This window comes from Hyperoodon ampullatus (assembly GCF_949752795.1).
Source record: "Hyperoodon ampullatus genome assembly, chromosome: 2".
Taxonomy (NCBI): domain Eukaryota; kingdom Metazoa; phylum Chordata; class Mammalia; order Artiodactyla; family Ziphiidae; genus Hyperoodon; species Hyperoodon ampullatus.
Window position 1 is genome coordinate 11,924,400 of NC_136915.1, and position 13,165 is coordinate 11,937,564.

Consider the following 13,165-nt stretch of genomic DNA (forward strand, 5'->3'; position numbering starts at 1 on the left):
AGGGAATTTTCAAGCCCAGAGCATTGCCCTGGTTTAACAGCCCTTCCTTTAACTGTCTCTCCCCCTCACATTTCACTATAAGTAGCAAGAAGTAACCAGGCAGCACCTTCCAAGACTCTGTCTGGGACTCTCTTTAGCTTGACCACTCAGCCTCATCACAAACATTTTCTACCTTCCACATGACCACAGGCAACGTGTTAGGAAACCTTCTGCCACCACCTAACAAGGATCCCTTAACCCCAGTAACATTTTCCTCACTTTCCTGGAACCCTTCCTTCACTGCCTCCTCAAAGGCCATCGGGCTTCTACTAAGACTATTCAGGCTTTCTCAAAGACTCTTGGCCAAAGTCCTCCAGCTTCTGGCCACTGTTCCATTCCAAACCACTCCACATTGTAGGGTTTTTGTTAAGTTTCCACCAATCCTGGTGCCCAAACCTGTATTTGCTACTTATTGTTGCATAACAAATTACTGCAGGATGTAATGGCCTAAAACAACAGTAAACATTTATTATCTCATAGTTTCTCTGAGTCAGGAATTTGGAAATGGCTTAGCTGGGTGATTCTTGCTCAGGATTTTTCATGAGGTTGCAGTAATGGTGTTGGCTGGGGCTGTGGTCCTCTGGAGGCTTGTCTGGGGCTGGAGGACCCATCTCTACGATGGTTCACTCACATGGCTTTTGGTAAGAGGCCTCAGTTCTTCACTAAGTGGACCTCTCCATACGTTGCTTGAGTATCCTCAAGCTGCCAGCTCCTCCAGACAAGTGGTCCTAGAGAGTGAGGCAGAAGCTGCAATGTCTTTTATGATCTAACCTCAGGAATCAAACTGTGTCATTTCTGCAATATCCTTGGTTACATAGAGAAGCTTTGTTACGGACTGAATTGCATTCCCCCAAAATTCATATGCTGAGGCCACAATCCCAATATCACAGAATGTGACCATATTTGGAGATAGTGTATTTAAATAGATGAGTAAGTTAAAATGAGATGATTGGGTGGGCCCTAATCCAAGGGCTGGTGTCCTTGTAAGAAGAGAGAGAGAGACGCCAGGGATGCACGTGCACAGAGAAAAGGGCATGTGAGGACACAGCAGGAAGGTGGCCGTCTGCAAGCCAAGGAGAGAGGCCTAACCCTGCCCACACCTTGATCTTGGACTTCCAGCCTCCAGAACTGTGAGAAAATGAATTTCTTTTGTTAAGACCTCCTGTGGTGTTTTGTTATGGCAGCCCCAGCTAACTAATATAAAGTCCATCCAGTATTGGAGAGGATGATGCAAGGGTCTGAATACCAGGAGACAAGAATCAGTGGGGCCATCTTGGAGACTGGCTACCACATCATGAAAGGTGTAGATCTTGAGTGTGCTCATTGAGTTTTGATGGTCGTGTACACCTATGTAACCCAAACTCCTATCAAGATATAGAACATTACCATCACCCCAGAAAGTTCCCTCGTGTCCCTCCCCAGTCAATTCCCAGCCCCAGGCCCCAGAGGCACCCACTCTTCTGAACTCTTTTCCCGCCAGGGATTAGATATTCCTGTTCTAGAATCTCAAGTACACAGACCCATGTAGTACATGTTCCTTTGTGGAAGGCTTTTTTCACTCAGCATAGTATTTCTGACATTCATTCATTTTGTTGTATGGATCATGTTCTGTTTTATGAACATATATACAGGGTTTTGGGGGTTGTTTTTTAATGCGTCCTTTGGACACATGGCACATGGGCTGTTTCTTTTCTTTTTTTCACTCCGCCATTTAAATTTTTCCACTGTAATCACCGGTTTCTCCAGTGCCATGTTGAACTTGGGGCTTCTCTAAAGGACTTGCATCACCCCTGGAGAAATGAAGGATGAGTCGTATGGCTTAGAGTCCCTCACATCTACCTGGGCTCTATCTCCTCAGCCTCTCAGCCAGGTCTCATGTTTCCAAACATTTGCCCGCGTTCCCCTGACTCTCTCCCCGTCCTCAGAAAAGGACTTTCTTCCCGTGTCATGGGGAGTTCCTTTGTGTCTGGGCCTCTCTACTCCACACTTTAGAGAAAACTCTGTGCTCCAGTCCTCCATGCTGTCTCTTGACAGAAAACACCTCTTTTTAACGGTTCCGAGAAAGCTCTTTCCTCTCTTAGCAAAGCTGGGCTCTTCCAATTAAATTGGTTTACTGTTAGACTGTCACCTTGCTTTAGACTTGAAAAATTCTATTTGAAAACCCAAAGCCAAGGATTTATTTACTGCAGATCAGGTCAGGGTTTCTCAATCTTGGCACAGTGACATGTGGGTCGCATAACTCCTCATTGTAGGATCTGTCCTGTCCACTGTAGAATGTTTAGCAGCATCCCTGACTCCTACACACCTGAGATACCAGTAGCAACACCACCACCACCACCACCCCTAACTGTGGTACTCAAAAATGTCTCGAGACATTGTCAAAAATCAAAACATCATTTTGCCTGGGGGAAAAATCACCCTGTTCTAGTTAATACTCATCCTTCCTTTACCACAAGGCAATAAAACGTCAGCTCCAAGGCCAAATCTTAATGGCAAAAGCTCATGGGAGGTGGGGAAGAATTACTGAGAAAAGAAAATATGTGGAGTGATTTATTAAAATAGCATCTTGATTCATATATATATATATATATATATATATATATAAATATATATATATATATTTTCCCAATAATGGGATCATATGAACCTAACATAGGTAACCTTCTTTTTTTTTCTTTTTTTGGCCGTGCCGCTCAGCTTGCAGGATCTTTGTTTCCAAGCCAGGGATGGAACCTGTGCCCCCTGCAGTGGAAGCACAGAATCCTAACCACTGAACTGCCAAGGAATTCCCTACCTGATTTTTAAAATTCAATAATATGTCATAAACATGTTCCCACTTCAATACATTGACTGCACAGTGGTTAAAAGCATAGGCTCTGAATCCAACAAACTTAGGTTCATCCCTTGACTCTACCACTTACCAGCTGTGTGTCCTTGAGCAGGTGACTTGACATCTCTGTGCCTCATATCTCTCACATATAAAATGGAGATGGGAATAATAATGCCTATGTCACTGGGTTGTTATGAAGACGAAATCGTATCCTGCCTGTAAGTGCTGAGCACAGCGCCTGGTGCATAGCGAACATTCAGTAAATATTAAATTATTTAAAATTTTAATATTTAAAATTTAAATTTTAATAATTTAAAATTTTAAAATTTAAAATTTAAATTTTAATAATTTAAAATTTTAACATTTAAAATTTACATTTTAATAATTTAAAATTTTAATATTAAAATTTTAAATTATTAAAATTTAAGTTATTACCTAACCATGATTGTTATTTAACTTTTATTTACAACTTACAATGTCTGAAAGACACAGTCCAGGTGCACACATACTGCCCCTGCTGCAGACTGGTGATTATTGGAGTGCACCAGGACAGCTGGGGGTTGTTAAAATATTAAAGTAACTCCCCTGCCATTTGGCCAACAGATCATGCACGAAAATTCTTAAAGTGCCTGCATCCCCATATCCGCCGTCCCACCGCCCCAGCCCTCCCGACCCTCCCTGGGGCTTCTCCCCACTGGGACCGCCGAAGGATCCAGCAGCTAGAGTTAAGCCAGTTTCTTCATACATGGCCCTTAGGTTCTTTCTGATAAATAACAGTAGCCGGTAAAGAAGTTTGGGGCGGGTGAGGGGTACCTGCTCCAGCACCTCCCTTCCTGGGTGTAAGGAAAGCGAGTCTCAGAGCAAATTCTAGACCCACAAAGACTTTGAGTAAACACACCTTCCCCAGTAAAGGGACCCCATCGATCAGCCTGTTCTGTAAGTTTGATGAAGTCCCCCCTCCGGCCATCATCTTGCAGGGAAGCGTCCCTCAAGACAGCCACGACAGGGTCGCAGAGGCAGCCGGAGTCACCCCTAGAGATGGCATCAGACGCCAGAGCTCTAAGCTGAGACTGGACAGGGGCCCAGTTAGGGTCAGACCCCGAGGCCCTCCCTGGGGACACAGGCAAGGCAGTACCTTCCTCCAGTGGGAGCCGATTTCTTGAGGAATCTGAAAACAGATCAAGTCTTCCTCCTGAAAATTCAGTTTCCAAATTGAGATGCACAATCAGTGTCAAATAAACCCCAGATTTCAAAGGCTTCATGCCTCGAAGAAAAAGAATATAAAATATCTCCATATTTTCTGTCGGTTACGTGTTGAAATGATGTTTTTTTAATGTATTGGGTTAAATAAAATTGATCATTAAAAAATTCATCTCTTCTTTTTACCTTTTTAACGTGACTACTAGAAAATTGAAAATTGCGTTCTGTAGCTCCCCTTATTTCTCTATCAGGCACTGCTGCTGTAGTCAGTTAGGACTTAGCTGCTCAGGATCCAAGAGAGTCAGATGGGGGCAGTGAGCTTCAAATAAAAGTTTTCTAATCATGGACCTAGTTGGGGAGGTGGAGGGAGAGAAAGTGGGCAGCTGCTGAAGTTCCAGGCCCTTGTGTTCCTCGCACCCCAGGAAACACTGTGGCCAGGGCTGCTCATTCAACACGCAAGGCTGTGCATTCTCCGGGCACCACAGGCCATCAGCTCTGTCCACTAGAGGTTCTGGGGTCCACAAACAGGTTTGAGACCTGGCTGGGGGGCAGGAATCTTTGACTCTAAAATGCATAAATAAAAAAGGCAGAAGCAAAATGAATAAATGATGAATGTCCACAAACATGACAGTGCGTGCTTCATTCATCATTAATGTTAATACTCATTAAAGTTTCATCACCACTGAAAACAATTTGTTCAGTTTCTCACTTCACAAGAAGATAAGAATGTGCATTGACTGTCCAGAAACTATAGTCACTTGGAAATTTAAAATACGCTGCTTGGGCCCAAGTGATCTCACAAGTAGAATTATAGAAATCTTTACAAACGTTTCTACACCAATAAAAAACAATGGATTCAGTGTTGATGTGAGTGAATTGCGAGATGTCTGATGTGATACAGAGTGGGACCCCCAAACACAATGCCATACTCCCGAAAAGTCATATAAACAGGCCTTGTAATATTGGGGTAAATAAGAAAACAATTAGGAAAGCTTAAAAGTCTATCAAGTGGATCCTAGTTAAACACGTTTGGCACACTTGGACAATGGACCACAATGCTACCCTTGAAAAGAAACCAGTACAGCCTCAAATACTGACATGGGAAGATGTTTTTGATATTGTTAGCTGAAAAGTAAGCTGGATAAGAATCTCTGTCATGTAAATGCATTTTTGTTTTTTGAAAAGATATGATTGCAATAAAAAATATATAGCTAACATTTAGTGCTAAATGCTCTACATGAGGGGTTCTCAAACTTTTCCTGTAAAGAGCCAGATAGTAAATACTTTAGGATTTGTGGGTCACATGGTCTCTGCTGCAACTACTCAGCTCTGCCTTTGTAGCTGGGAAGCAGCCATAAATAATATGTAAATGAATCACTGTGTCTGTGTTGCAATAAAACTTTATTTACAAAAATAGGCAGAAGGCCAGATTTGGCCGCAGGGCCATAGTTTGCCAACCCCTGCTCTATATCATTATTCTATTTAATCACCAGATAGCCCTTTATAGCAGAGACTATCAGTGATCCTAAATTATGTATGTGGAAACGAAGGCTTAGAGAGAGGAAATGACTTGCCCAAGGTCATCAGCTCTTATGCGGCATAGAAAAAAGTCTGGAAAGAGACACACCACAGTGCATCAGTGCAGTTAATGCTGGGGAAGAGAAATGAGGCAGCTCTTACCCTTTCCAGTCCTCCTGTAATGCTTTCAGAGCATAAGTCTCATGAATGTGAAGGTTAATCTGAAAATATTCTTTAAGACTATGGGGAAACTCACAGTCTCCTCTGCATTCTCTGTTGATCTTGTGTGTTAGTGTGGACCAACGCGGCGGAACTGTCGGAACAATCAGTGGCCGAGGAAATTCCTGGGGCAGAGCCCAACAGAGAAATTTTTGCGGACCAGGACCTGGCCCAGTACGATAAGGTGAGGGGTCTCGGGGAAGCACAGAGCTACAGCAGCAAGAGGGACCTTGGAGAGATTGCCACTGCCTCTTGTTCTCTGTGTCTCAAGGACTGTCCCTTTTTCCTACTTCCAAGAAACCACCTCTTCTTTCCAAGACATTCAGCCAGGTTTGGCCACTGCTCATTTTATCCCAAATAACATCTGCAACTACAAGGTACTGAGCACCTGCTGTGTGCTGGGCCATGTCCTGTGCACTTGACATTTATTAGCTCGTTAATCTTCACCATCTTCAAAATAGATTTTATCACCCTCACTTTGCAGATGAGGAAACGGAAGCTCAGAGAGGTTCAGTAATGTGTTCAAGGCTGTCCAGTGCAAGGAGCAGTGTTAGGATTCAAACCCAGGTCTGGTTAGCTTCTCAGTGGGTACTTCTAACTCCTACACAGTAATCACTTGGTCAACCTTCAGTGATGGAACAGTGATGCAAAAACACGTTCCTAGCAGGAGGAAGTGAGCCCTGAAGTCAGGGAGGCCTGGGCCAAGAGACTCGTTAAAGAACCAGAGAGGTTTAAAGCAGGGATGTGAGCAGAACAGGTGGATTCAAGCCATCCTGGGAAGGGCCCAGGTCAATTTCTCCCCACTTAGACACGACCTGAAAGTTACTCTAAAAGAAGCAGTCTATAATATCTCGCTTTCCTTCAGGGCCAGGGCCTGCTCCTGCAGCAATTCTCAGAGTTTGTGAGGAGCAGACGTACCTGGGGTTCTTGTCAGACACGGAAATCCAAACCTTCAGGAGGCAGGGGGTTCCAACCCAGGCATCCTGGGACCAGACTCTGAAAAATGTTGCAGAAAGGAGAGAAACCATGCTCAGATTCTGTATTTATCGCTGTGTAACAAGCCATCCCAAAACTTAGCGGCTTCAAACAGCAATTCATTATTCCCCAGAATCTATGGGTTGACCTGGAAGGTTCCTTTGCTCGTGTCCCCTGGCCTCACTCATGCGGCCTCAGTCAGCCGCTGGCTTGGCCAGTCTGGTGGTCGGTCTCCATTGGCCTCCTATCCACATCTAGGGCCTCAGCCAGGACGCCTGGACTGGTGGGCTCCTTTCTGCATGTGGCTTTTTATCACAGCACGGTGGTCTCAGGGTTCCCAGGGGGCCAGAGCAGAAGCTGCACAGCCTGTAAGAACTTGCCTGGAGATCATGCAGCATCACTTCCAATCCATTCCGTTGGTTAAAGCAAGTCACGGGGCCAGCCCAGACTAGAGGGTGGGGAAATAGACTGGATGGCAAAACTGCAAAGTATTTGTAACCATTTTTCAACCGGCCTCAATTTTAACTTGGAAATATAGTGCAACCGCTATAATTTTTTCTATTTATAGAAAATTTTTATAAGCCATTTATATTTTTTTCTATTTATAATAGAAATAATTCTTTCTATTTATAAGCCATTTCTACCCTGACTTGCCAGGACTCCTTCAAGTGACAATAAACAAATTAGCTTGAGGGAGAGCATTGATTAGCTCATCTTATTGGAAAATTGAAAGGGCCACTAGCTTCAGGTATGGCTAGATCCAGGAGCTTGAATAATGTCATCAGAACACCTCCCCACTACCAACCTCTCCCCTCTGTTTCCCTCAGAGTCTGGCTTTCTACATAAGGCTGGCTTTGTGTGTTAGAAAAGACAAACTCAGGCCAACAAGCCTACATATTTAAAGTTTATGATCCAAAAGAAGGCAAGATCCTCCCCCTCTGTAATCGATGTGTGAAATCTCTGATTGACCAGCTCGGGCCACATGCACACGGGGAGGTGGGACAGGAAGGAGCGGGGCGCATGGCTGACAGTCCTGCCCAGACCCCATGGAAGGAGGAGCGCTCCCTCCAGAAGGGCAAGGGGACCCTCACCAGGAAAGCAGAGCCCACAGCGGTCCACTGCCCTCTGCAAACTTCTTATATTCCAGCCCTGGCATGGGGCCTGGCACTTAGTTGCTGCCCGATGAACGTTTGTTGCATGAAAAGTGAATAAGCACCTGGCTGATCATAACAGGGTGAAACAGGGGAAACTGCCCAGGGGGAGGGAATACGTCTGCCACTCTCACTTGAAGTTTTGCCACCAACTTTCACAAGGACCCAAAGGAAGGCCCCTGGCAGCAGCTGGCAATGTCAGACAGGCTTTCTCATGAGCGAGACCCTGTCCTTCCCCAGGTCACGGAGCTAGCAGGTCGTGAGGCTGACTGGACGGCTCCCCTGGGAATGAGCTGGCCCAGAAATTGCCCGTTTACCTCCTCCTGTGACTGCTTTGGAAAAGGCCTCTGGGGAATTTTTTCTTCTCTTCTTCTTCTTCAGTTTTTCTGACATTTTATTGATAACGTCTGGTGAGAAGTTTGGGGGAATTTCTTTTCCTTTTTTGGAAAACCTAACCAATTCTTTGGCTGCAGAGCTTTTTCACTGGAGAGATGGAGGACAGGGTTAATTATACCTGTGGGTAAAGTCTACCAGCAATTTTGTTTTTCCAGCCGAAAGTTGACATGAGCCCATGCAAATAAATCACTCTTCCTGTCTCATTTACTTTCCAGATTGAGTTTCCTGGAAAAAAGTCATACATGAATAGCCAAAAGAGGCAGGAAATATTAGAAGAGAGGAAAGGGAAAACAAATATTTCAGAATGTTTTAAGTTAAAAAACATAACGCTCATTATAGGCAGAAAGTGGTCAAACAGAATGTTGTTTTCCTAACTACCTTTCCTAGGTCCCCAGTGTGCTAGGCTGAATATTATAAATGAATACATTCTAAGTAAACTTTCTAGCAACAAAAGTTCCCAAGTGGAATGGTTGTTCTTAATATGAAAGTCCAATTCTCGGGGAAAGGAAAGTTTCCGTACCTGTGAGGTACAGACATCCATTACAGGAGTCTATATACAAGTACCTCATTTTAACCCAATTCTTGTCTCTATGAGATTTTCCAAGTGACAGAGATAGCCTTGAAAGTCTGCTTTTTCCCTCCCTGCCTGCCCTCACCTTCCCAAAGAATGATACCATATTTTTCCTGTCTTTCTTTAAATGGGCTCAGCCTTACACCCAGACCCACACCTAGTAAATTTCCCATCTGGCCTCCACCCAGGATGAAATAATTCTGCTGCTGGGAAAAGAAGTCAGCCGTCTCTCCGATTTTGAACTTGAATCTAAATACAAAGACACGGTGATAGCAAGCCTGCAGAACCAAGTGGCCAACCTGAGGCAGAAGCTGTTGGAAACAGCCGCCTCCAGACAGAAGGAGAGGGTGATCCCGCCCAAGTTTCAGGTTCTGCATGAAGAGGACGATGCCCAACAGAGAGAGATCCAGAGCTTGAAAAACCAGGTAGGGCTCAGAGACTAGTGGGTCGGGGCCTTGGGGTCACAACACAGGGTGACAGCTCTCAGGTAGAGCCTGGGGGGAGCCACCCGGGTAGTTAGAAATGGGCAGTGAGCACAGCATGGTGAAGAGTGCAGATCCAGGGAGTGGAGGGTTGGCAAGTTTCTAGACTTGTAAGAACAATATTAGATTTGATTAAGTGCCTTCCATGTTCAGGGCCTGGTGCAGGTGCTTTGGGTGCATTAGCTTATTTATTTATTTATTTATTTATTTATTTAATTTATTTATTTATGGCTGCATGGGGTCTTCGTTGCTGTGCACGGGCTTTCTCTAGTTGCAGTGAGCAGGGGCTACTCTTCACTGCGGTGCGTGGGCTTCTCTTTGCAGTGGCTTCTCTTGCTGCAGAGCTTGGGCACTAGGCGCGTGGGCTTCAGTACTTGCAGCATGAGGGCTTCAGTAGCTGTGGCTCACGGACTCTAGAGTACGGGCTTAGTAGTTGTGGCCCACGGGCTTAGTTTCTTCACGGCATGTGGGATCTTCCCGGACAAGGGCTCGAACTCGTGTCCCCTGCATTGGCAGGCGGATTCTTAACCACTGCACCATGACGGAAGTCCCCTCATTAGCTACTTAAACCTCAGTCTTCTGACACATGCCATTCTATAGATGAGGAGACTGAGGCATGCTCAGAGATGCCCAGGGGCTTGGTACAGCTTGCACAGCAAGTGAGGCAGTGATGTGATTTGGGCTCAGCTCTGCCACCTTGTACACCTCATGCTTTCACACCCACTTTGCATTTCCACCCAACTCCTGTCGCTTCAGTGACCACTTCTCACACCCACCCAGACCCAGCCAGAAAGAGCTGGAGATGGGGAGAAGGAACCCCACAGTGTTCCAAACACTGAGGCCTTTATCAAACCCTGAAGGCAGCTGCTGGTTCACTTATAGGGAATTTCACCAAAAATTCTCCACCCAGAATGTCTGGATTTACCAGTCAACTTCCTTCCTCCTGAAACTAAATCCAAAAAAGAAAAAAAATTTTTTTTTAAGTTTTAAAGAACTACTTTAAAATTGGCCACTGATCTTGTACATAAATTATATCTCAACAAAGTTGATAAAAATGCAATTGGTCATTGATGAATTTTGGCCTCAGTGCATAATTCTGCTTAAAACTGTAGTCACATTTGGTTCAACATGGCGGAGTAGAAGGACATGCTGTCACTCCCTCTTTCGAGAACACTGGAATCACAACTAACTGCTGAACAATCATCGACAGGAAGACACTGGAACTCACCAAAAAAGATACCCCACATGCAAATACAAAGGAGAAGGCGCAATGAGACAGTAGGAGGGGCGCAATCCCAATAAAATCAAATCCCATAACTGCTGGGTGGGTGACTCACAAACTGGAGAACACTTATACCACAGAAGTCCACCCACTGGAGTAAAGGTTCTGAGCCCCACGTGGGGCTTCCCAACCTGGGGGTCTGGCAATGGGAGGAGGAATTCCTAGAGACTCAGACTTTGAAGGCTAGTGGGATTTGATTGCAGGACTTTGGCAGGACTGGGGGAAAGAGAGATTCCACTCTTGGAGGGCACACACAAAGTAGTGTGTGCATTGGGACCCAGGGGAAGGAGCAGTGACCCCCATAGGAGACTGAACCAGACCTACCTGCTAGTGTTGGAGGGTCTCCTGCAGAGGTAGGGGGCAGCTGTGGCTCACCAAGGGACAAGGACACTGGCAGCAGAAGTTCTGGGAAGTATTCGCTGGCATGAGCCCTCCCAGAGTCTGCCATTAGCCCCATCAAAGAGCCCGGGTAGGCTCCAGTGTTGGGTCACCTGAGGCCAAACAACTAACAGGGAGGGAACCCAGACCCAACCATCAGCAGACAAGCAGATTAAAGTTTTACTGAGCTCTGCCCACCAGTGCAACAGCCAGCTCTACCCACCACCAGTCCCTCCCATCAGGAAACTTCCACAAGCCTCTTAGATAGCCTCATCCACCAGAGGGCAGACAGCAGCAGCAAGCAGAACTACAATCCTGCAGCCTGTGGAACAAAAACCACATTCACAGAAAGACAGAGAAGATGAAAAGGCAGAGGGCTATGTAAGAGATGAAGGAACAAGATAAAACCCCAGAAAAACAACTATATGAAATGGAATTAGGCAATCTTCCAGAAAAAGAATTCAGTATAATGATAGTGAAGATGATCCTGGACGTCAGAAAAAGAATGGTGGCAAAGATCAAGAAGATGCAAGAAATGTTTAACAAAGATCTAGAAGAATTAAAGAACAAACAAACAGAGATGAACAATACAATAACTGAAAAAAAATACACTAGAAGGAATCAATAGAATAACTGAGGCAAAAGAACGGATAAGTGACCTGGAAGACAGAATGGTGGAATTCACTGCTGCGGAACAGAATAAAGAAAAAAGAATGAAAAGAAATGAAGACAGCTTAAGAGACCTCTGGGACAACATTAAACACAACAACGTTCACATTATACGGGTCACAGAAGGAGAAGAGAGAGAGAAAGGACCCGAGAAGATATTGAAGAGATTATAGTCCAAAACTTCCCTAACATCGGAAAGGAAATAGCCACCCAAGTCCAGGAAGCACAGAGAGTCCCATACAGGAGAAACACAAGGAGAAACACACTGAGACACATAGAAATCAAATTGGCAAAAATTAAAGAAAAATTATTGACAGCAGCAAGGGAAAAATGACAAATAACATACAAGGGAACTCCCAGAAGGTTAACAGCTGATTTCTCAGCAGAAAGTGTCTACAAGCCAGAAGGGAGTGGCATGACATACTTAAAGTGATGAAAGGGAAGAACCTACAACCAAGATTACTCTACCCAGCAAGGATCTCATTGAGATTCGATGGAGAAATCAAAAGTTTGACAGACAAGCAAAAGCTAAGAGAATTCAGCACCATCAAACCAGTTCTACAACAAATGTTAAAGGAACTTCTCTAAGTGGGAAGCACAAGAGAAGAAAAGGATCTACAAAAACAAACCCAAAACAATTAAGAAAATGGTCATAGGAACACACATATCGATAATTACCATAAACGTGAATGGATTAAATGCTCCAACCAAAAGACACAGGGTTGCTGAATGGATACAAAAACAAGACCCATCTATATGCTGTCTACAGGAGACCCACTTCAGACCTAGGGACACATACAGACTGAAAGTGGGGGGATGGAAAAAGATATTCCATGCAAATGGAAATCAAAGGAAAGCTGGAGTAGCAATACTCATATCAGGTAAAATACACTTTAAAATAAAGAATGTTACAAGAGACAAGGAAGGACACTATGTAATGATCAAGGGATCAATCCAAGAAGAAGATATAACAATTATAAATATATATGTACCCAACATAGGAGCACCTCAATACATAAGGCAACTGCTAACAGCTCTAAAAGAGGAAATCAACAGTAACACAATAATAGTGGGGGACTTGAACACCTCACTTACACCAATGGACAGAGCATCCAAAGAGAAAATTAATAAGGAAACACATGCTTTAAATGACACAATAGACCAGATAGATTTGATTGATATTTGTAGGACATTCCATCCAAAAACAGCAGATTACACTTTTTTCTCAAGTGCGCACAGAAAATTTTCCAGGATAGATCACATCTATGTCACAAATCAAGCCTCAGTAAATTTAAGAAAATTAGAATCATATCAATCATCTTTTCTGACCACAATGCTATGAGATTAGAAATGAATTACAGGGAGAAACCTGTAAAAAACACAAACACATGGAGGCTAAACAGTACGTTACTAAATAACCAAGAGATCACTGAAGAAATCAAAGAGGAAATCAAA

General features: G+C 44.2%; 1 protein-coding gene across 1 annotated transcript in view; it reads left to right on the plus strand.

Moving 5' to 3' along the window:
- Positions 1–13,165, plus strand: part of LOC307063662 (forkhead-associated domain-containing protein 1-like) — a gene marked incomplete at both ends in the record, with an annotated part of 101,566 nt that overhangs the window by 39,190 nt on the left and 49,211 nt on the right. Inside the window, 2 exon segments of the mRNA XM_079719895.1 lie at positions 5,881–5,990; positions 9,088–9,324. Of these exon segments, the coding sequence (XP_079576021.1) occupies positions 5,881–5,990; positions 9,088–9,324 (347 nt within the window).